Source organism: Haemaphysalis longicornis, unplaced genomic scaffold (assembly GCF_048455015.1).
Source record: "Haemaphysalis longicornis isolate Haplotype H1 unplaced genomic scaffold, Haemaphysalis longicornis Haplotype H1 scaffold_12, whole genome shotgun sequence".
NCBI classification, from domain to species: Eukaryota; Metazoa; Arthropoda; class Arachnida; order Ixodida; family Ixodidae; genus Haemaphysalis; species Haemaphysalis longicornis.
Genome location: NW_027526225.1, coordinates 60,725,076 through 60,749,746, shown reverse-complemented (window position 1 = coordinate 60,749,746; position 24,671 = coordinate 60,725,076). Strand labels below are relative to the sequence as shown.

Here is a 24,671-nt window from a genome sequence, read left to right as displayed (position 1 = left end):
GCGTTCCAGGAACGGTGGTGATGACGTCGACGCTTGGTCACGATGATGATGATGATGATTGCTATTGGTTTCCCCTTTGAAGCGGGGTGATGACATGTCATCTTACCAAAAAGGACTAATACAACCATGTTTTGCACTCTTGGTTTAATACTAGCGCTGCTTAGGGCAGGCACTAAAGCCTGCTATAAGAGAACAGCGCCGCCCGATGGCAATATATGTGAGGAAAGCTACAACGACGACGATGACGGGAAGCATGCTAAAAATCTGGGCTTCAAGGGAAATCGTACTGCTGAGGACGTCAAAGTATCTTTATACGTATAAATCTAGCCTCCCCTAAAAAGAATCATGTTGACCGGGGACTACCACAGGACAAAGTAATGATGATGATGAGGACGACGATGATGATTATTGTTCACACAAGAACAGCACATACCCATTCAGGAAAGTCGGCCAAGCGAAATTCGATATAGTCATTTAGATTGAGAGAGATAATGATGGCGGCGGCGCGTTGTAGGCTGTGCGAGCAGAGCGCCTCCCGGGGACACTATAATAGGGAACGAAAGCGACGACGATGACGGAACGCGTTTAAAATCCGGGCTTCAAGTGAAATCGTACTGTTGAGGACGTAAATGTATCTGTGCACATATGAATCCACCTCCACTAAAAATAATCATCTTGAACCGGGATGATAACAGGACAAAGTAATGATGATGATGATGACGATATAAGCGACGGTGGTAATAAGTATGATGATGATGGCCGAAAATGGTGGATACCGGCGCAGGAGAACCGACCAGAGAGAGTATGATTTAATCATATAGCCAATCCAGTTAAACAACAACTAGCCGGAAATGGCAAAGAAAATAAAAATCCATGGTTGAATGTGGTTGAACCAAATTTGTCAAGGGATAGCCCAGTTTCCCCGCCTGGTGCGCGCCTGGAACGTGCACGCAACTGCCATTCTTAACCCAATCCCTGGCCAATTCCCCACGTGGGTATGTTCCACGACACGAGGTATACAACAGCAACAGCATCTCGAGAAAGAACGCAGACTGCTCTGCGCAGTCGGCGCTATAGACAGGAACGCGCAGTGAACTTGCATGCAGCCAGCGCCTCGTTGTATCATTTTCTGATTGCACACACCCTTATTATTTACCCATATCCCTCCTCCGCACCCCCATCCCCCTTGGAAGAAACGAGCGACATAGACGCTTTCGCTCTGAAAACGCACAAGGTGGTGTTGACCTTGGCTGGGCTTGAGAGAACGAGGCGTCTCTGGGTTTTTACCTGAAGTAATGGAGCTTTTTCACTAAAAAACGTTGGTAGGGGCGACAGAAAAAAACCTGACCGGAATAGGTCAAAGTAGGGGGTTGCACGCAGCCGCTTGTTCTCTTGGCTGTTGATGACACAGCCGCGAATGAAAAATGGTGGGAGGCCGAGACAGCTGCACATACCTATAAACTGGCGAGGCTATTGGCGCCTTTCGACGCCTTCCGATGCAAAATGCCAGCCTGGGATGCCCACGCAGTTAATTAAGAGGCAAATTTGTAGCGGAAGCTAACGCCAAAGCAAAGCCTGCAGTGTCAGGCTCGTGTCAATAATTAGCCACGAAGAATAAGTCCACCGAGCGCAATAATCTGGAAATTTTATTTGCGCGGAATCAGTAGTCTTCTACGTCGGCGATAACGCACGCGCCAACAGTACGTCACCGGGTCCGTATTCGTATCGAGTAGACAAGTAGTAGCCCTGGCAGGTGTCGAACCCGCCGCCTGCAGTCGGACTCCAGGGTGCGGGCAGAACTCTTGGCGTCGCCGGGTGCTGGTGGGCAGGCAGTAGTCCTGGCAGGGGTCCAGACTGACGTTCCCAGTCCCGCGCCATGGTACGCAAACGGTATTTTCCCGTAGCCAGTCCTTTTTCACGTCCGCTGACAGGGCGGATGTGTTGCCCTCACTGCCCGCTCGGCCGAAGAGCATGTGCCCAAGAAAGTGCCGACGATGCGCGGTGGTGGCGATGAACGTGATGATGTTGGCAGCTTCCGGTGGATTAGACGGGCGACGCTCCATCGGCTGTGCCATCAAGGTTTCCAGTGGCTCTTGCCGCCGTGTTAGTCGCTGCAGAAAAACGAGGGACTGGCCTGGCGGGCAGGTGCCTCCGAGAGTGGGGCGCGTTGGGCAGCCGGTTCGTTTCGGAGACATGTGTCCAGGGTGGCTGGACGTCCCGAGCAGTGGTTTCGAGGAAGCAAGGCCGAGGAAAGATGAGCCTTCGATGGAAGAGTACGGGCGTGGCACAGCGTCGGCGTTCCTGGAGGAACGGTGGTGATGACGTCGACGCTTGGTCAGCTATGAGAGAACAGCGCCTCCCGGTGGCGCTGTATGTGAGGAAAGTGACGACGACGACGATGACGGAAAGCATGTTAAAAATCAGGGCTTCAAGGGAAATCGTACTGCTGAGGACATCAAAGTAGTTGTGCGCGCATAAATTCAGCCTCCGCTAAAAACAATTCATGTTGGCCTAGACGACCACGGGATAGAGTCATGATGATGATGATGGCGGCCACGACGACGACGACGACGATGATGATGATACACCACACAAAATGGCGCATTCCCACACAGTGGAATCGGCAGAGAGGAAGTTGATTGAATCACAGCGAAGCCCGTTAAACAACAATAAAATAAAGAACGAAAGGGGAGATCCAGCTGAAAAAGGGGGCTGCGGTATAAAAAAGAAAAAAAAAGTGACGAATCCCACCCATTAGCGGGAATTGACGTGAGCGAAGATTGACGGAGCGAAGCATGCCTTTCCGAATCCCTTCCTCACAAAGTGTTTTTTTTTTTTTTCTCTCAAATATTTTTGTGCCTCGACAAACGAGACCCGCTGCTCTCGCAAGGCCGTGAGATGTTGTTCCGCTTGTCGCTTGTGGTAGTAATCACAAGCTCATTGCTATCGCTTGTGATTGAAAGGAGCTGACCACGCTGCTCTTGTCAAAGGGCGTCGCGTGCGTGGTCAGCACGCGTGTAGGCGCCATCTCGAAACACTGCTCAATTTTGCTTTAGACGGCGACCGAAGCGCGGTCGGCAACTTGTCCGCCAACTTGTCCGGCACCGATGTGGGCGGTACATACGAGGGGTTGTACATGCGAGAAGTTTCTACGAGATAACGGAACCAAGGACGTACAGGTAAAGCTGCTGGTCTTCATATCGCGGCCTGGTGGAGCTGGATGTTTACAAACACCTCTGGAGAGAAATGAACCGTCGCTCGTAAAAGAGTTCGATGGATTCTCAGAACATTGTGATCCCTTTGTGAATTTGAGACCTATGCTTTGTATAATACATAAGAAGTGTAGAAATGACTTTGCTTTGTGCTATTTCTCTATTACGATTGTGCTATCATGCTTAAATTTTTGAACAGACGTGTTGTTATGTACGCTGTAAACCGGGTGGCTGAGGCCTCTGTCAGGCCACGTTCGCCTTTAGTCTCAGCCTCCCCTTGGTTTTTGCCAAGAAATAAAAAACCAAATCAAATCAAATCAAAAATCAAATCAAATCAAAACTTTCTAGAATGTGGAGGCGAAAACCTTGGTGGACCTCCTACTGATCTGCTCTTGAGCTTCCTGCTGAACTTTTGTTTCGCTCTCGCCGGGTCGCAGCCTCTTCCATGGGCGAGTGGCGTTTCGCGGCGATAACTGTTCTGTCTGGAGCTTGTACGGCTTACATTTGTTGACGCCACATATCGACTGAAAAACCGCAATATGCAAGCTTTAGGGCTTTCTGCGCCAAGCCACTCTTGACTTTTGTAGTTGAGGGCTGCGGGTGGACTCTTGACAGTATGGGACGCTTGAACGTGCTCCACGAACTCGTATAGGCAAGCGCATTTTTCACCGAGAACTGCTAATGCTACGTTCCCCTGAACTTTCTGTGTTGCCGCTACGAGAAAACCACAGAAGGCGGTGCTTAGAGCGAGTATACAATGCAAAATGGCCGTTTGACGTTTCGTTTGAGCCTGGTGGCGCTTGCGGTGTTAACAGCACAATTCAGTTCACTGCGTCGGTATGTGGGGGACTCCCACGGACTGCTGCACTTGGTACTAGTAGGCTCGGCACAGCGCGTGATTTGCCGAAATACGCAAGTTGCAAAACCAAGGAGTCGGATATTTTCATAGCGATATCCCGCGCAGCTCTGGCAGCATTTTTCCCCGCGCGATAGCCGCGAACTACTCGAGTACAGGCACCGCTAAGCTAAGTATTCAATGTTATTACCGATGACAAAAAAGCTACCATTTTATAAATTTAGTTTCTTATTCAAAACCCCGAAGCACTTAGCTGTAGAGGTCTCTTCACCGCAAGCTTACCTGTAATGCTAGGAAGCGCGCTGAGCAGCTGAGCAGTGCAGTCATGTTAACAACTTTTAGGTTTTAACAATTGGCTTTTTAGGCAACAGAAGGAAAGTGAAGAGCTCTCTGCATAAATCATCGTTCCATTGAATACAGTCGCAGGAATAAATACTTGTTGCACTTTTTTTAAGGTTTGCTTATCTGGGACGAAGTTCTGAGGAGTTCAGGCTTTGTGTCAGTAGTGACAATGGTGTGCCGATGACATTCGTGTCTTCACCAGAATTCGCAGACGTCCGCCCATTTTGTTTAGCCTTTATGCATACATGTAAAACAGTTAAAGCTGGAACGACCGAAATTAAGAGGCCTTGCATATGACCATTAACTTCCATCTCCATTTCCATTATTTTGTAGCTTCCTACATTCTCGTGGTCAGCAACCGACCCCGTCAGCGTGATTTCGTGTTCCGTATTTAGTCAACCGAAATTTCTCCCCGGTTTCAATGATTGCCGCCTCAGCGCGCCGTCATTCCTGCTTGGCAATCTCACCCGAGCACTGCACCACCATTAGCAAAGCGACGACGGTGGCATGATGCCGTACTGTCGATCCCATCTACACCTATTCATCAAGCACCTCTGCTAATAGCACTTCGACGCTCACATGACTGGACAGAGCGCGGGGCGCGTTTCTGGACTCATCGGTTGTCACAAGCCATTCCTGCTTTGTCTGTCTCGAAACCTTGATATACGCGTAGTATCGGTCATTGTCCTTGCGTAAGCAGCAGCCACTCCCCGCAGAAACCACCCGGTTCGAAGCGTCAAAATCCCCGTGAAAATGGAACGAGCATTTCTAGAAAGAAATCATGATTTCCGGCTTCATTTCTGACAAGATTAATAGATTCTAGCTGGAATCGACAACTTCTAATTAGAAAAATTATTGGTCTAGCTCGAGACAATAATTTCCAGCTTGAGGGTTTTTTTTTTCTTCTAGCTGGGTTGACAAACGCTAACTGGAAGTAAACCTCAATCCGGCTAGAAATGAACTAGAAACTGAATTTCTAGCTAGAAATTCTACCTATTTCTAGCCAGAAGAAATTTCTGGTTCAATAATCCAGCTAGAAAGAAAAAAAACATATATCTAGATCGCATTTAGAAGGTCTATTCGTTGGAGTTGGATGCCGTATGCGCGGTAATTAATAGCAGCGACGCCCTTTCCCCCTTTGCCCCTTTTCAGAGGAGAGCTGCTACGTGCACGGCGGCGAGGACTACCGCGGCGTGGTGTCGCAGACGGTGTCGGGCCTGCCGTGCCAGCCGTGGACGCACCAGATCCTGTTCTCGCGCATCGCCGAGTACCCGGAGATCGTGGGCGGCCACAACTACTGCCGCAACCCGGGAGGCATGGAGAGCCAGCCCTGGTGCTTCACCCTGGGCGTCGTCGTCAAGAAGGAGGTCTGCAACATCCCCAAGTGCGGTACGTCCTCTCATCACTGCTTAATTTCCAGTCATTTCGCAATGCGCATTTCTCCCCTCCTGTAGTTACTTTCAATTTGAAGCGAAAGTTCTCCAATGTAGTGCTCCTTTCTTTGATACCGTTCGATTAGAGATTAAATTTACCTAGTAGCATCCGTAGTAATCGACGATGAAAACGCGCGCTTTTTGTGTGCATGATGATGATGATGATGATTTCTATTGGTTTCCCCTTTGTATCGGGGTAATGACATCTGACCAAAAAGGACTAATATACCTATGTTTTACACTTTTGGTTCAATACTAGCGCTGCTTAGGGCAGGCACAAAAAGCTTATTAGGCACAAAATACTTTTTTTTTTCCTGTTACAGGTGGTAACTGTCCTAGGCAATATTCCCCTCTCTGCTTTTCGTCCACCAGCATTCTAATCTTCTTTTCGTCCCCTCGACAACCTTGAAGTTAACTTCCTCTGTGATACCCTTAAATCCCAGGGCTTCTGGAAGCCCAATATTCCCTTCATGAAGATTTGGATGGATACCCTCACATTCTAACACTATGTGCCGCATAGTTTCTATTTCTTTTCCGCAGCCCTTGCATACACCATCATTTTGTGAATATTTCCCCACAAAGCTCTTAGTTCGCAAGCAACCTGCTCTAGCATCAAAAAGCAAAGCACTGTCCTGGGAATTATCGTAGAAATTCTCCTTTCTGGTGTTCAATTTCTCAGCGTAGTAGTAGACAGGGTATGCTTTCTTACATAGCTTTTAGGTCGTGCGTGAAAGCCGATCAAACGTACAGGCCATGCGCGCGTTTTGGCTTTTAGGCAGGGACCATTATTGCAGCGCTAGCTCATATAAGATCGTACGCTAACGCCAAGACGATTATTGTAATTGCAATCTTCAACATTTCGTCGCTGTCCGCACGAGTCAGCGCCAGTGTTTGGCAAAGAAACAAAGTTCGAGAAACACTAAAGATCGAGGGATTTCAAACGGCATCGTAGCCGCTTGTCTAACCAAACCTCGCCACTACGGTGCACCTTATAGCCTCTATTGAAACTCAAATCTCTTAAACTCAATTTTACGAAACCCCGATTTTGCAAATTTTTCTCCTTACAGCTTCCTCCTTACAGCTTCCCATAGGCTTAATGCTTCCTCGATTTTACAAATTTTTTATTCAATAAAACTGTTCGCAACTGCGTCGTTCGATCGGGGCTCAACTGTAACCATTCGTTATCCTGTTCTACCGCGATCACAGTGGACTACCTGTGGCTGTACATACTGCTGCCGAGCATTGCCACCCTGGCCCTGATTGGTCTCCTGCTCGGCATCGCCTGCTTCCGGCGCCGTGCCAAGCCGTCGCCGCCGCCTTCGGCCAAGAGCCTTGCGGGAAAGGCAGCCTTGCGGGGGCCCGCCCAGCAGAACCTCGAGCTGGGGCGGCTTCTGCCCCGGCCAACGAGGCAAGTCACTTACGCCGAGCTCAAGTTCAACTCGGGGATAAGCTTTTTATGCCGGGTCCGGATAGCTCGCCTGTTTCCGTAGCATTTATGAGTGATCAACGTGCACAGGAAAGAAAATTGCAAAAACTCCCCAAACTTAATTGTCAAAGTCGCCGTGCTATACCCAGGGCGACCCTTTAAGCTCGGCTTCATTACTATATACGAGTGCTGTGATAGAAACACATTGTTTCAGGCACCACCGAACCTGCATGATGCCAATGTAAGAAGTCCCCAGTGCCTTTTATTAAACACCTCTATAATACCCCCCCCCCCCCCCCCCCCCCTCCCCTTCCCCAATGCACCAATGCATCCCATAAACCAACATATACTGAGCCCTTTTAAAGACGACTTCACTGGTACGCACAAGTGGTTTGCTACAAAGACATCTTCCCAGGGGCAGAATGAGAGGTGTTATGATAACATGTGAAGCCTGTAGGACCATATGTTAGATGCTTGCATAAAATCACGTCTACACGGCTAGTCTCGCTAATGTCAGCTTCATTTCCATACACAGATGCATTGCCAGAAGACGCTTTCTCTCAGGCAATATAAGGAGTTTGAATCCATGTATTCTCATAAAACAGTATCGCTAAGCCCCTTTAAAACCCACGTGCAAATGCATTGCTCAGAAGAAAATTGTTCAGGGGCAATATATCAATACATCAAGATGTGAAGTCTGTAGCGCCCTATATTTAACATTTCTGTACGCTGCAAAAGTGTAACACCTGACAAGCGTTGCAGACCGGCAGAGGTTTTTTTATTTGAGCCCACATAGAAATGCTGTGAAACTCTGTGAAACTTGCCAGTCTTGCTGCTTGTTTCCCACTGATTTCAAATATGGCGTTATTTTTTTAGTCAGTCAATTAGTTACCGAGATAATTAGAGATAACTAGTCATTTTTAGGGGAACAATAGACAAAAACAAAATCCATCAAACTGTAATCTTCTCTGTAATATTCTCAAAACTGTAATATTCTCAAAGGAACTGGTTTACCCTACAAGTTTCTAAATCTGAATGTCCAGTGCCTGGTGTGGCCTTGACAAATTGAAAGTGACACAGTTTCCATTTTTTCATCGTCTCGTTGATATTTTGATGATAGATAAGCAGTCACAAGAATGACAAAAAAGTGCCATAAACAGTTTTTTTATAGCATAAGAGGTGGCTGCATCGGATATTTACACTGCTGCTAACCATATATGCTAGTTAGCAAGAAGGAGACTCGTTATAAAGGAAGTAAAGACGACAGGAAGTTGTTGCCACACTGAACCCAGCATGTCAGCAACATGCTTGAAGAAAAATCAACCCCAATTATCTTCAGTTGCTTTTAAACTTAGACCAGCTTGTTCGAACTTTTCTCACATTTCAGAATTGGGAAGTAGAAGATACCAACTGCAAAGCAAACAGCCACAAACTGGTTCCAACCAGCAGATTATGGTTAAAGCGGAAATTTGGGCGAGTTGGTTACTTACTATGAGCTCATACTTCTTGCGATCTTTAACACAGGACGGAGAAGAAAAAGACGTAGCACACGCAAGCGCGTGTTTCTTGTTTTCCTTCTTCATTTATCCTGTGTTGAAGTTCGCTAGAAGTATGAGTTCTCAGTGGACGATGTTCTAGCTGAACTCATAGGTAAAAGGTTCAGCTAGGACATCATACAGTGACAATTGGTAGACCATTGGTACGAAATCGTCCGCTGACATTTGGCAGCTAGGACATCGTCCACTGACAACTGACAATTGGTAGGGCACCGGGGTGTAACGGAGTTGTCTACCGAGAGACACGACTGGAAAGCGAAGAAAATGGATTCGGATAGCATAGAATAGGAGTTACAAGCCAATGGGAGAGGCCTTAATTCATCCTGCAGTGGGCGTAAATGATGCTGATGGTGATGATTGTGCGCCATCCTCTGCCAGGGCCCCCGAGGTGCCAGCAGTGCGGGTGCGCTTCCTTGAGGAGCTGGGCGAAGGAGCATTTGGCAAGGTGTACCGAGGCGAGATGCTGCCAGCCAAGCGCGACTGCAGCGCTCCCGTACCAGTGGCCATCAAGACACTCAAGGTGAGGCCTTGAGTGCAACACCCGGGCCACCCTGGTGCACACCATTTCCACCCTAAAAGTGCACTGAGCTCTTTTTTGGGGGAAACATCACAAAGCTCGTTTTTTCTGTCCGAGTTCTTTGAAGTTTTTGTTTGTTATTTCATTCTATCAAAGAGTGCCACTGGTGTTATTTATGTTATTTATACCAGGGGTGCAATAATTATGCAGTTGGACCTCACCCACCACAAATAATTCTGTTTTGACAAAGTTCTCATTAAAGCGAAGTATTTCTGATTTTTAATCAGTTACCCCTACCCCTAACAGGTTCTGCACAGAAGTTACCTCATCAACAGACAACTTTCTCTGGACCATTTCATTTCAACAAAGCTTTCATGGATCGTCGGATTTTTTTTTTTCCCACAAAACAGCCCTCAATTATGCCACAACACCACACTATACTGCCACTGTTATAAAGGGTGCCATTCGATAGACATGACGCTGTAGCTAAGGTCAACTTGTAAAGGAGTTCTTTCAGTTGCTGTTGAGCTTCAGTAAAGCCAAGTCGAGATAAAACTGCATCTCTGTCTCCAGTGATTTGTATACAGCGACACTCTCACGAGTTTACCCAGAGAATAATTGGAGTTCGTAAGCTTGAAATAAAAAGTGAAAAGTGTAAAGTTTCCTGAATGATTTTCAGCACCACTCATATGGCACGCAGTGAAGGCACTGTTCTGTGCAGTTGGCCATTGACCTCAATTACTTAGGGATGTTGCACAACTGGCCAGTGGTTACTGAACGGCACTTCTGTCAAAGATTGAACAACCTACGCGAAGCGATCACTTAGTTACTCAATTTTAACACACACCTTTCCAGCGCATAAAGCATCATCGCACGGCCAGTGCACAAGGCACTTCAATTCTTCTGTGAAGCTTTCTTGACATTATGTTTACATATCCTGCAATGAATGGTTAGTTGCGGGTAAGAATTATGAAATTAAACCAGACAGCCTATAGATGCATACAAAGTGCCACCTACAAAAACACTGTCTGCTTTGAGTAGCGGTGTTAAAAAAACATTTTTTAATGGCCACTAACTCAGCAATCCCAGTTAGCGCATGCTAATGCTACACCCAACAATTTCGCTACCAAAAAAGGAAGATTCAGACCAGCCACAAAGAGGCAGCATAAGAGAATAGGGTAGGGTACTGCTGTAGGATGTCTTTTTGCACCTTATAGGACTAAACATGGCCAACAAAACCTGACACAAGGCTTATTACAGTGTATTGTAATGTTCCGAAAGAATGCCCACCCAAACAACAGAGATATCAAGACGAACTTTCGGGTCAGGTGCGAAAAACTACAAAAAAGGTGGCTGCACTACCAACTAAAACTGCGGAGATATCAAATAAAAAGGCTGGATCGGTTAATGTGTCTCTTTTGTTTAAAATTGACACACCGGCTATGTTCGCGGCCGCGGGACATTTTCACGGAGGGAGCTCCTTGGCTTTTGAAGGCATTGAAGCTAGTGCGATTTTACGGGCTAGGCGATCTTTGGGATCTTTCAGTAAATTTAATATTTCACCCCTAAAGGGGGGTGGGCAATGTTTCTGGGGAGAACTTTCTCTCGAAACTTTATGGTAACTGCTCGTAGCGTGCTTTGCTGATTCCAATGAGCAAGTTTTTAAAAGCCAGGAAATGGCAGTACACCAAGATCAAAATGTGGTATTTCAAGCCAGAGCGCTCTCAACCATGTTAGCCCCCCCTGTTCATCTAATCTGAAAAGCCACCGATACCTACAAAATACTTCAATCAGCTTCCCTCTTCAAAGTCAATCATTGTCCCTTAGGCTAGCATATATCAAAGCAAAAATTTTGGAACATCACTCGAAAAAAGTTTACGTACAGCTAGTAGGGCATGCATGCAGGGGAAACATTCAGAAGCCATCCACATCAAGTCTTCTGACCCTGATCTGGCACCGCAACATTTTCTGCATCATTTCTTTGCCGCACTGCCTCAGAATGGAATGGCCTTCCCCACAACATTGTTTCAATAACCTGTCCATTACGGCTTATTCGAAGTGTGTCTATGTACCTGTCAGTTAGCTTGTGGCTTTTGTAACCATGTTTCAAACAGTATTACCCACCCCTTATGTAACAACTCCTTGTGGGGTATTCAAGTAAATAAAGTAAAGTGAATTGGAACCAGAGTCTGCACCTCAAAGTCACGGAGGTTCAACAGTGGGTCATATCTACTGGTTGGTCAAAAAATTGTCAGGCAATTACGATACTCCCTAATGCGATATTTGGGCGCAGCAGCAGTGCACTGTGGCAGCACTCACTCGTGGATTCTCTCGACGGCAGCGATGGTGAGCCTCTGCGTCAGCGGCACGAAGTGCGTCTTAGGAAGGGACCGCGACCCGCGTCTTAGGCAGGGAACGCACACCATCATCACATGCACGCCCCCCTCACGTTTTCGCCAAGTGTCGCGCCGCCAAGCACTTCGTACGGGCACAGCCCCCTCCCCTCTCCGACCGCACACTTTCGTAGAGCACTGGTTCGCACCGGCACTGCGAACTGCCCTCCCCTCACAATTTTATGACATCCTCCTCTTTTGCTTTCTTTTACTATTCTGTCTTGTTATCGTTCACTCGGTTACAACGGCAATCCGGCTCAGCCCAGAGATGGGAGCCAAAGGGTTGCGCCCCAAAAAAATTCAGAATGTAGTTGGTGTTCAAAATGAACCAGTAAATGGCGCTAGGTGCTTGCAGGCAGTGCTGTACCATTTAGGAAACCAAGTTTTGCAAACAGGGCAGTGTTGGCTGTGCTCACCAAGCCTTGCTAACAGAGAGAGAGAGAGAAAAAACAAACTTTATAGTCCAAATGATATAGGTCCATGTCCTAGTTGTGGTCTTCAGTCCATCAAATTCGTGTAGTGTTGAAGTACGTTTGTACAGACACAGTGCACGTGCTCACAAAGAGCTTCCTGGGCTGCCTAGATGTTCACATTCGGCGGGGGAGACAGCCAGATCTCCCAGGATGTGATGAAGGCGAGGGATTGGGCAGAAGAGGGTGGGGTGCAATCCCAAAAAATCCCCCGGGCCATCTCTGCTAATGTGAAACCTGGGGAGGGGCAAAACCTGCAGTGTACAAGTGTATTCTTGGTGCCTTGGCATTTTTGCCAGCAGAGATGAAACTGTTGGGGGTACAGGTATACAGCTTTGCTGTACAAGTCTCTTGTGTTTGAAGCACGAACTGCTCTAGCACGAGGCGTAAACGAGTGTCACGGTGTTTTAGTACCGTGACTGCATGAAACGATGATTACGACGACGACAGGAGACACCAACAGCCCCAGCCCTTAATTAAGGGGCTTTGCTCCTAGTAGGAATGAAGGATGACAGGTGGTACAAGAGGGGTGGCCAAGCCACTTACAAGTGCTGTGAAGAATGTGTAGAAGGAGGTGAGCGAAACAGAAGCAGCCCACACAACTGCACTTGGGGCACTTGCCAAAGTGTGTCCTCCTGTTAACCTGTGCTGCAGCAGAATGCAGTGATGAAGACACTCGCTGAAGAGTTCTGTGCTAAACCTAATGTCACGTGCAGGGGTGGCAAACTGGTCTTAGAGCTATACATTTTATTTACTAACCAATTTTAAATAAACTGCACAGCATTATGGAGTGTTTTGTGTTGATTTCAAATCTGCAATTAGATTTTTTGCAAATTGATTTTTTTAGATAATTAATGATTGCCATTATTTTGGGTCACAATTACAAAATAACCACTCCATACAGAATGTGATTACCCCGTGGTTAGAAGAATTTTTTTGATTTAGCTATTTTTGGTCATATTACAACACACTGAACTTCACTCCTCCTACGCTCTGCCAGAAATGGCTGACAGGTAGTGTCAATTGAACACAATAATAATTTTCCAAAGCCTCCATATGAAAAATTTGTTTCCAGCATTGTATTCTCCAGACATTTAAGTATGAGAAGCAAAAAAAATTAGTTGTACCTGCTCTGGGTGCCGGGATATCAGAGGGCAAAATGCTTGCTTCGCATTGCAAGAAAAGTGCCGTTTCACCATCGAATTCTGAGCGAACTGAGCAGTAGAGGGCACTCTAAAAAACTATTTACAATAAAATATGTGCTTTTTGATCAGAAAATTTTCAGACTGATAGAAAAATAGCCATGGATATCGAAAATTCTATTTTTGAGAAAACAATTTTTTGACAGTTTTCCGGCCTCAAAGACCCTTAACGTGTGCTGCAGCAGAATGCAGCAATGAAGACGCACGCTGAATAGCGTTGCACTAAGCCTAATGTCACGTGCAGGAGAATGCGGCGATGAAGACGCAGCAGGACTTCCAGCGGGAGGCGGAGCTGATGAGCGACCTGCAGCACCGCAACATCGTGTGCCTGCTGGGCGTGTGCACCAAGGAGGAGCCCCTGTGCATGCTCTTCGAGTTCATGCCCCACGGGGACCTGCACGAGTTCCTGGTCACCCACTCGCCCCGCTGCGAGGCCGCCACCGCCTCCCAGGTGCTCGACCTCGCCGACTTCCTGCACATCTCCCGGCAGGCAAGTACCGGTACTACTCTCAAAGGCACCCTCATTGCTTTTAAGTGCAGAGCACTCTAGGGGCTCGCCTTGTCGTCGCAGCTTGCTCGCTGAACCCAAGTAGAGCCACACGTCGTTCCGTCGTAGCGGCTATCGTTGCAGCGTAACCCAGAGGGTTCGGAAGCCAAGCGATTTATATAGTCATAAGCATTCAAAACTCGTGAACCGGTGGTGCTTGCCATGCATCTACATGTTGCTTAGCGCAAAGAAAACTGTGGGTACATTTGATGCAAAATATACACTATTTTCCATAAGCAGCCAGGAAAGGAGGAAGATACTCGCAAACCAGTTCTCCGGCGGCCCGCGCGCTTTCCGCTTCCAGCGGACCAGCGTTGCCTGTGCGCGCTGGGCTGCTAACTCGCTCGGCGTGGTGTGCTCTGCTGCGTAGTGCTTAGTTTTTGCACAACTTTCAACTCTTTTAGCCAATGCTGCAATGCCGTTCAAGGCGCAAACGTCGCTTGGTCAGCACTGTGCGGTGGTGGGTTATCAAACAACCAGAGAAAGGGAAAAAAAAATTACGCCCACCTCCCCTCGCAGGAACCCTGGTGTGATGCAACGCATCTCATGGGGGGTTCCATTGGCGTTTTCCATCGTATTGATTACGCTTATAGCAGGGATTCTCACACGAAGGGGAGGTGGGCGTAATTTTCCATTTTCACCATGAAATGCACATGCAGTACACGTATGCTCAGGTACGGTCTTTATTGCAGACGAGAATGAGTGCCTTGTGGTCCGTAAAGTGCACAGTTAGGGGCTCGCAATCGTCGAGTACTGCGAGAGAGTGCAAGCGTAACGCGGACGACCGTCGACTGAGACCGTCGGAGCGCGGCACGCCGCTTTATATTCACAGCGCCCGAAGGAGAGGAAAGCGCGGAGAGAGAGAGTACTGCACATGCGCAGCGCGCGCAGCACCGAGCGCAGCGCCGCCCACCGGCGCCTAGCAACGGAGTGAGAGCGCGCTGCGCCAACCCGCAGCTGTTTGGGAGAGAGTGTTCGCTATCGGAGAGAGGAGAGGAGGAGAGGCGCAGCTGCGCGGACAATGCCGGACAGACGCAGGAAGGACAGAGGGGCGAGCATGAGATGCGTTGCATCTAAAAGTCGCCGACAGCACGCATCTGCACGACACTGCCTGGAGAAAATGCAGTGCGGTTGCGACGTGTTTTTGCTGCATCGCTTCCCAACGGACACAGAGTTGAGACACCGGTGGACGCCGCTGATAAATCGCAACGACTTTGTACCAACGACCAACTCTAGGGTTTGTTAGGTGCACAATTCTTGGGCGGAAAGCAGACGAAGCGAAATCCATTCATTACACGCACAGCTGCGACAGGGGCGACAAAACAGAACCCCATGAAATGTTAGAACTAACTTTATCCTTTACAATACAACATTGATTGATTGATTAATTGATTGATTATGGGGTTTGAAGCTTCATAGGCGATGAGGCACGCTGTAGTGGAGGGCTCCAGATTAATTTTGACCACCTGGGGATTTTTCGCGTGTGCCGATATAATACAACATTACAATAACTTCTGGTTCCTTGTAGTCAATTTAACCCTTTGAGGATCACAGCCGTACATGTACGGCATCGGCAAACACTTTCACAATGGTCAATGACGTACATGTACAAACGCTTGGGGTAGTTGCTGTTTCATCACAACGTTATTGCAGGAGATGACATTAGACAATAAAAACAAACAGCGATGTCATGTCCAACCGTATTGAGCAGTTCTGGCTTGGAGAGCGCACACACTGATAGCCCCTCTTTATCTGTCGTGCCTTTTGATCATTGATTTCAAAGTTTCCGCCCTTTTCTTAATTCTGTCATGCTTTCCACGTTGCAGGTAGCTGCCGGTATGGAGTACCTGTCTGCGCACCACTACGTCCACCGCGACCTGGCCGCCCGCAACTGCCTCGTTGGCGAGGCGCTCACCGTCAAAATCTCGGACTTCGGCCTGTCGCGCGACGTCTACTCTTCCGACTACTACCGCGTCCAGTCCAAGTCGCTGCTGCCCGTGCGCTGGATGCCGCCCGAGTCCATCCTGTACGGCCGCTTCACCACCGACAGCGACGTCTGGTCCTTCGGCGTCGTCCTGTGGGAGGTCTTCAGCTACGGCCTGCAGCCCTACTATGGCTACGCCAACCAGGAGGTCATCGACCTCGTGCGAGCGCGGCAGCTTCTGCCCTGCCCCGAAGACTGCCCGCCACACCTGTACGCGCTCATGGTCGAGTGCTGGCACGAAGTCCCCAACCGGCGACCACAGTTCCGCGAACTCCACGCGCGACTTTGCTCGTGGCAAGCACTGCACGCGCGGAGCGCGAGCCTCAGCACGCACGGGAGCAACCACACGGGATCGACATCGGTCAGCCACAAGGGCGGGAGTCCGCTCCTGGGCGGACCGGGCGGACTGCCGGTCGCAGCGCCCAACATGGCGGAGCGGCCGGTCACACCACTCGGTCGGGGACCACCGTGTCCGCTGCAGAACCCGCCGCCCCCGCCCCCGCTGTCGCACTTTGGTCCGCCGTACAACCCGCTGGACACGAGGGTCTCCAAGGTCTGACAGGTCCCGCGCGGCTGCTACTTCGTGTGAGCTGGAAGAGAGAAAAACGGACTCTGCGCGCGTTCTTCTACCTCGGAGGCGTCTTCAACGAAGTTGCCGCTGTGCTGCAGTCGAGTGTCGTGCTTCAACACTGCTGCGGACTGCACTAGACGATAGAACGGACTCTGAGACTCTCAGTAACCGCACTGTGGTCAACCAGCAACGAGGCGACACCAAAAGTCACCGCTGCCATGCATGAAATCGCGAAGAGTTCGCGTGTTCATGTGGCAGCCGAGTCAAGTGCTGGTCTCTTGAACAAACTTCCCTAGAAACTCTTCCTCGACGTTTTGGAGCGCAAAGTGAGCCAGAAATGTTGCATCCGAAAGACTGCTGCTCCATCGGAGCACAGCGTTTGCCTCCACACATGCTGGCTGCTCCTACCCCAGACAAAAAAGTGGGTGCGTAGGGCTTCGAGTCCACAGCAGAGTGCGACATCTTTTCGGACAGCTTTGATACCATGCTGCCTTTTGGCAGAGTGTGTGGGAAATAGCCTCGCAAATGGCGGACGTGGCCAAAGTCAGCCTAGCACTGCCACAAAAGGGGCTTTGTGAGGACGTGTGCATGCACTTTGAAAGAGAAAAGTACACTATATAAGACAAAGAAAGAAAAAAAAACACCTCCCCATGACATAAACACTGCTCCGCCATTAACCAAACACACGGTGAAGTGAGCGTCGAGGAATGTGTCAGAAGAATACTCATCTAACCAAACACACTTCCGTTCATTCGTTTTAGCGTGAGTGAAATTGTATTTTTTTTTTAACGTGGCAAGAGGAGCGTTTTGTTCTCTGTACCACGCAAGCATGTATCTGCAATAAGAGACGTGTGTTCCTAAAGTTTTTTAAGAAAATATTCGTGCGTAACTACTGTCACGTTTTTTTTTTTCTTTTTTCTTTTTTTCCTATCCTGCAGTGAATGTGTGTGGTTTAGTGCGCTTCAAAAGATGGGACTGGTGTTACAGAAGCAATCAACATACACAGTATTTTCCATGCAGAGCTTTGTGCCATACTGAAAAGTTGGGTTGATCAAAACTACATTGGTGCCCAGCCTTGATCATACACGAAGGTACCTCATTTCATACAGTACCACATTTGTATTGTCAAAGTTCTTCAGTAGGTAGAAACATACAACATAACAGCACCGAAGTAAAAGACGTAGCTATCGCATCCTTATTTAACTGTGCCTAGCCTGCATGACTCTTGAATTATCATCCCCTCCCCCCCTGGCCTTCCAATGTTAAAATCACACATTCACAACATTGCAGCACAATGCAACCCAATTTGGAAACTACCGCATTTATTTGAATATAAGGCGAGGTTTTTTTCCCAAAATCTGTAGTCTCAAAGTCATACCCCACCTTATATTCAAAGCTCAGTATACATATATGGCGATTTTTTTTACTCCAAACTGTACCCTCGCCTTATAATCAAATAAGTGCAGTATTCACACAGAAATTGCACACGTTCGGCTTTATAAAAATATGGTGGCACCAAAAGCAACAAAAATTAACAGGCATACTAATTCTTTCATTCCAATACTTGCAAATGACACAAACACGTAAGCCATAGCATTTCGTATAACAAGCTGCCCAAAAGAATGAGCCACTACAAAAATGTACACCATCTACTTCACTTATCCGCACACTGCCAGGGTGTGAAGATGCCTGTGGAGTTGTAGAACTACAGAACACTCTTAGAATACATCAAAGCTTCACTTTTGGAGTTCAAGGTATTACATAAGTTGCATAACTAAGAACACTGCAACAAGGTATATATGGAAACACGTGATCAGAATACAAAAATGTGAGCCGAAAATTTTGTAGAAAGCAAAGTTAGCACAGCAGTTATTTGGGTGGTAGTAGTAATAACCATATTTCCTAAGGGCAGAATTTCAGAATCGAGTAGTTCAGTGGGTATTCAAAGTATTGATGGTTTTGCTCATTGGAGTCAACGACTCAACTCTGCCATTCGTCACTCTAAAAATTATGCCTTCGCGTCATTTTCCTTTTGTACTTAAAAGTTAATAGCCCAAATTGATCCCCAAATTTTTTGGGCATGGTACTGCCGGTCACGCGAGTAAATTATGTGGCATGATTTTGCAGGGCACTCGTGTGGCATCACTTGACAAGTTCTAGAACAATTCAAGTACCTTAGCCACTCGATTTTGGTTTTCTTGGTTGTGCATAAGTTTTTAGGTACACGCCAAAACACATTACAATGAATTTAGGTTGGGCAAAAATTTAAATTCTGGTAAATAACAAAAAATTGGCAAGAGAAGTTGACATTATCGTAAAGTTCTGAGAGAATGTCTTCTTCTGTAATATCACCTGCCAGTTTTTTTGGGGCGGAATATCTATTGCCATTAAAACCTCAAACCTCACCGACGCCCGAAAAACTGCATTAGCTTTGACCTTTTTGTTAGCCTGGGAAGCTTTCTCTGCCAAAATGTCTGGTGGGCCTTTCAGGAAAATATTCCATGAATTCTCTTGAAACTCCTACAGTAACCCGATTTCGAAAAGAGGAAATACTTGTCCAGTCTTATTGGTATGATAAGTTAAAAATGTCAAACTTTAAAAAGGACCAAGGTCAAGCATTCCAGATAAGGAAATAAACGCCACGAGGAAAGAAACTCTGATGTGCCACGGATGTGTTGGATCTGGCAACTTTCGTTTTTGTAGCTTTTCACACTCGTCCCCAAAGTTTGCCAAAAAATGTTTTGCCTGGTATCTCTGAAGTTTAGGTGGGCATTCTTTCACAGCTGTGCAGTACTTATTGAGGGTAGGATCTGTTAGTGTGATTGGATACAAAGCTCGTTTAGTTTGGTCATTATTATAAGGTTAGCTCAATTTCTTTCAGAAGGAACCATATGATATTGGAATAAGCGTGTTATCTTTTTGTGCGATGAATATACACATCTTGCTTTTGCGTGAGAATGTGGTTAAAAGAAAAAAACCTGCCTTAACGTATTTCTTGCCCCAACTTGACATTTTCTTTTTTGTAGACACAATATAGAGTGACAAACAATGCCATCATAAGAAACAACTTGTGTAGATTTGTTTCGGCACTTTAGAACTAGAGATAGACATAGAGGTATCTGAAATTTAAAACAAAGCCTGTTTAACGCTGCAAGCAAACTTCTTTTCCTGTTCAGCACTTCACAAAAATACAACGCAGTTCTAACAGTATTCCAAAATGAAATGAAAATCTAATGAACGTACACAATATACGAACACTGCACCTGAATATCGCGTATGCACCTTGGTGCTATAAAAGAAGGCCACTATACTTTTTCTGCGCGTTTCGAGGCTCTAATCAAACACAAATCTAGAAAGGCTCAACGTGCCACCACCTCACTATTCCACACAGCATGCCATTTACACAGAAATTTATACAACCAATTTTTTTAAACCAAGGCTCGACTTTACCGCCTTTCTTTTTTCTATGTTTACAAAGAATCTTTACATGGTCGTTTGTAGGAAACTTTATACTGTATTTAAATTTGTTTTATGGAAGATGTTCTATGTTTGTGTTTGACCCCCCCCCCCCTGTCCCTTCGATGTTGTGTCGTAGCTGTGTGTTGCAAGGACTTTGCTTGACGTGGTTCGAGGAGCAATAACTCTCAAATCACACGGAACACGAAGCAGACTGCTGACAGATCAAGAGAGTAAGAGAGAGAGTGAGAGAGAGAAAGAGACGGCCTTAGGAAGGAGCACATGACACTTTTGCAACGCAGATTTACCCGTCTCTGTTTGTTCTCGTTTTTTGTGCCATTCTCGAGAGTGCTTTGTCGCAGATAACGCACTTCCTGTAACTAGTCCCCTTGTAACTACTAAAGCAAGTTAACAGAGAGAAGCAATGCTTGCTTGTAACCTCACCTATTTGCGTGCGAGAATGACACTGAAACATTGAAAGTGCTATACTTCAATTCCGCACGCTACGCAGATATAGCTGTGGTCAAGAAAGATGTGCGGCAAGCGTTTTGTGTACAGTTGTGTACGCTCGAATCAACGTTGAGGATATACCTACGTTTCGGACGCATTCACCGGTGGAGTGAACAGAAATTCTTGACAACGAAGCAGTGACACTATTGAATGTAGTGCCATGATGAATGTTGCGCAACAAATTGAGATCGTAAGGTCATGCGATAACCTTTCACACAAGGAAGCGACAAACGACGTGTGATTGGGTGATGGTTATTGCGGAAAATATAAGCAGCCCGTAACGCATTAAATATATAAATGCTAGGTCAGCAAACCAGCTAGCAGTTTCGCACTAAACACTAAATTTAATTGTGAATTCTGAGGAAGGGAAACTTTTACAGAGACTGATGTTACTAGCTAAAATTTTACGAGAACTTTCTCGTTTGTAGACCACAAAATACCATGCATCGCGATTTGTTTTCACACGTGCAGAATCAAAAGGCACGTGCTCTAGACTCACCCAGTTTTTATTATAGACAGGAAAACACATATCGCAATGCTGCTGCCGAGAGAAATGTTTATTAGAAAGTTTGCTCTCCCCAGACTACGCCGTTTGAACTGAGGTAATGAGATGATATAAGCGGCACGAACGTAATTTTTCAGCATGTTTTACGTGAACTTGTTCAGGCCTATTTTTAACTGTGGTTTTGTAACTGGCCCCGTAATTAAACACAAAACTTTCTTGCCAACACAGTAGCGTTAGAAAATTTGTAACACACAAATTTACAGAAATTCGTTTCTCCTGAAGAAGCGTGCTTCAAGCAGTCAGTGCAAAGTGCCTATGCTTGACCAGGCTGGTTCACAAACGCGTACCATTTCATCCAACCCACTTGCCGCAACAAGCAGTTAGTACTGCTTGCGTGAAAACTCGCTAAGAAAAAGGAAAAAAAAAACATCGCGATCGCTGGAAGTTTTCTGGAAACGAAACTGTACGCAACAGACATTACACGTTGAGATCTGCGCAGTGGACGAGAGTGTAACAGCGCGTTGAAGCTCGTACACGCGTATGTGTGTGTGTGTGTGTGCTTATTTGAATACGCGCATTTTGTACTTTCATGACCGCGTCGAAGCCACAGGTTGGCGTTTTTTTGTCTCAACCTCCCAAAGCCACGGCCTTCATCCCCGAATGCCCTGCGGCCTGTCTAGGCTGTTCCCCCGCGGTGCTTCGCCCCTGCCGAAAACACGTGTGTCGCACTGGTTGTTCACATTTGTAAAAAAAAAAATGAAAATCGCGCCCTTAAGTGTTTGTGACTGGATGTGTTACTCTTTTATACGTAAAGATTAATAAAGTTAAGTTATGGTGACCGCTTCGTTTACTCCTGTGTTCTCTACTTGGGTATTTTCTATACAACGATGCATTTCAGGCATTGGTTGGATGTTGTGCTATCTGTGTGGTTATTGCTGATGTTTGCGCCCAGGAGAATGTAGCATAAGTTGCTTTCAAAGCGTTGAAAGGCAACATCACTGCTGGAAACTATGGGAAATTATATGGTGAGTTTTGACAGCATGCCGACTTTTTCTTTACTTGCTGCTAAAATAGCTCTCTAAATGTTCACAAGCTGCAGGAATTGCTCATAAACATTTCAAGTTTTTTGATCACGTCATAATGCTCATGAAATGTTCCAAGCAATGTAATAGTTGTAGTAGTTGCACAGCTTCGATGTTGTGCAGTGAAGCCAACCCCCTTCCCCCCAAAAAAAACGTGTTGCATGGTAAAGCTACACAAATGTCTGTGTTGTTCGGTAGAACTAACTTTTATTGCTTTATTACGGCATAAGTTGGAATATAGGTCGAGATTTTTCACTAAAAGTTTGCTGAAAAGTCACCCCTCGACCAATAACCAGTCATTGGTTTAATTTCTTTCCGAGATTTTTCACTAAAAGTTTGCTGAAAAGTCACCCCTCGACCTATAACCAGTCATTGGTTTAATTTCTTTCCGAGATTTTTCACTAAAAGTTTGCTGAAAAGTCACCCCTCGACCAATAACCAGTCATTGGTTTAATTTCTTTCCGAGATTTTTCACTAAAAGTTTGCTGAAAAGTCACCCCTCGACCTATAACCAGTCATTGGTTTAATTTCTTTCCGAGATTTTTCACTAAAAGTTTGCTGAAAAGTCACCCCTCGACCTATAACCAGTCATTGGTTTAATTTCTTTCCGAGATTTTTCACTAAAAGTTTGCTGAAAAGTCACCCCTCGACCTATAACCAGTCATTGGTTTAATTTCTTTCCGAGATTTTTCACTAAAAGTTTGCTGAAAAGTCACCCCTCGACCTATAACCAGTCATTGGTTTAATTTCTTTCCAATTTCTAGGCCACAGCGTAAGGGGGTTGACCTATATTCCGACTTATACGGCAGCTATAAACTTCGGGTATTTGAAAAACCCAAAAGCTCTGCCTATTTTCACACTGTCAAAGGCACAAGGCATGAAAAGTGCTATTTTAGAACTTAGCAAGTGACTCTGCTTTCAGCCAAAAATGCCGTACAAAGACATCCCAACTTCCTAAAATACCGAACATTCAAGCATCATACATTCAACGAATCGCTGATTATGAAATATTGAAAAAGAAGAATAAAAGAACAAAACTGACATTATCAGAAATTGAACCGCCATGCAAGCTTTACGCATTATTTCACACCACGAGTTCAGATATGGCTGGGTTGCTTTAGCAAATGCCAAAAAGAATGGCCGTGCGTTTGAAGTGTGCTGCTAGATGGTGGAAAGAATCACTACACTGTGCCTTCAACATAGTGAAAGCATGACAGCCTTGATGCAAACCCTCTTCATACGCATCAATGCTGCTGAAATTCCAGTCTATGAATACTACATTCCATCTCGGTGTAGAACAGCACAGAGTGATTACGGACAGTCTGTCATCAATTTCTGACACTACTCTCTCCTGTTCTACACTAAGACGAACTTTAACTTTTGCACAGCTTTCTATTTTGCTGAATAGATTCAAGCTTTCAACATATATGGTAATGCCATACTGTTTAAAAACTGCCCTTGATGCTCAGATAGCTTTTAGGTGCATCGAAAGTGGTCGGATGATGCGCCGTGCTGGTGAAAGTTTAGAGAGAAACGTGTCTTCGAGTAACTGCAGTGGAGGTGTTTCACAAAATGTGGTTTTGTATTTCTACGACTTCAAAATAGGGGCTTAAAGGAGCCATGTAGAGAAAATACAAGTTTGTTTGATTCGAAAGTCTTCGTGTTTTGTAGTGCTCCCAGCGCTTGTCCGGCAGCAAATGATGCCGTATTAACTGAGAAATTAATCGATTTGGGTTAAAATTTTGATTCTCCCACCAAATCATGTGTTTTCGTGACGTCTGCCATGAAGTCACAGGGGCGAGTATAGAAACAAAGTTTCAGTGCATCATTAGGCTCTGCAGCCTTGCCTTGCTTACCGTCAGTCCTCCGAGATGGCGCTATTATAGTCAGCCGCGAACTGTTGTCCGTCGTTGCTTTGTTTTTGACTGTATTTGTACCTTGCCTGTTTTTGTTACGATAGAAAATATATGTTTCGTGAAACATGGGTCATGCTCAACCAACCGGGTCATGCAAGACAACGTCGCTCACGCCAATTGGCCAGAGTCATCTGAGACAACCCCAAAGCACCGCAGTGCTGTGCAGCTAAAACAAGTATAGTGCGCCCAGTACCAACAGCAGTGCGCATCGGTACTTCTATATTTTTGTGTATTTTCGTAACTTTCATTGTTTACCTCACCATTCTTAACTGTAAAATGAATGTGAATTACATTTAAGCACAAATAGCTCGTTTGGCAAGCCTATACGCCTCGAGCGCGGCCTGTAGGGGCGCCACTGAAATCCCCCTAGCGGCCCGTTTCGAAAGCAGCCGCGGGAGTCCGCGCCCCGCTCCCCAGTGCCGCCGCTGCTTTTGCGGCACGTTCACGACTGAGATTTACCGTTTGCGGGCGTTTGAAATCCATGTTTATGTGGAGCAGTCACTCTGTTCGCAAATGGGGCGTGTTTACGAGAGTGTAAATGTTTCTCACGCGATCTTAGTGTGGTATATTCGGTCTGTATAAGCGCCAGGTGTGTGCCACAGGCCAGCGTCGCGGAACCGGCGTTTGATGGAGCCGATTGTAGTTACACTGACCTGAATTTACTAGCCGTGTCTGCGTAACCACCGGTTCCTC

At 46.4% G+C, this 24,671-nt stretch overlaps 1 protein-coding gene across 1 annotated transcript in view; it reads left to right on the top strand.

Annotated features, from left to right (window-relative positions):
• Positions 1 to 21,818, top strand: part of LOC144162733 (tyrosine-protein kinase transmembrane receptor Ror-like) — a 288,345-nt gene extending 266,527 nt beyond the window's left edge. Inside the window, exons 8-12 of the mRNA XM_077693373.1 lie at positions 5,563 to 5,799; positions 7,050 to 7,251; positions 9,204 to 9,345; positions 13,652 to 13,897; positions 15,781 to 21,818. Of these exons, the coding sequence (XP_077549499.1) occupies positions 5,563 to 5,799; positions 7,050 to 7,251; positions 9,204 to 9,345; positions 13,652 to 13,897; positions 15,781 to 16,497 (1,544 nt within the window). The 3' untranslated portion in view covers positions 16,498 to 21,818. The remainder of the gene's footprint in view (positions 1 to 5,562; positions 5,800 to 7,049; positions 7,252 to 9,203; positions 9,346 to 13,651; positions 13,898 to 15,780) is intronic.
• The last annotated feature ends 2,853 nt before the right edge of the window (positions 21,819 to 24,671 follow it).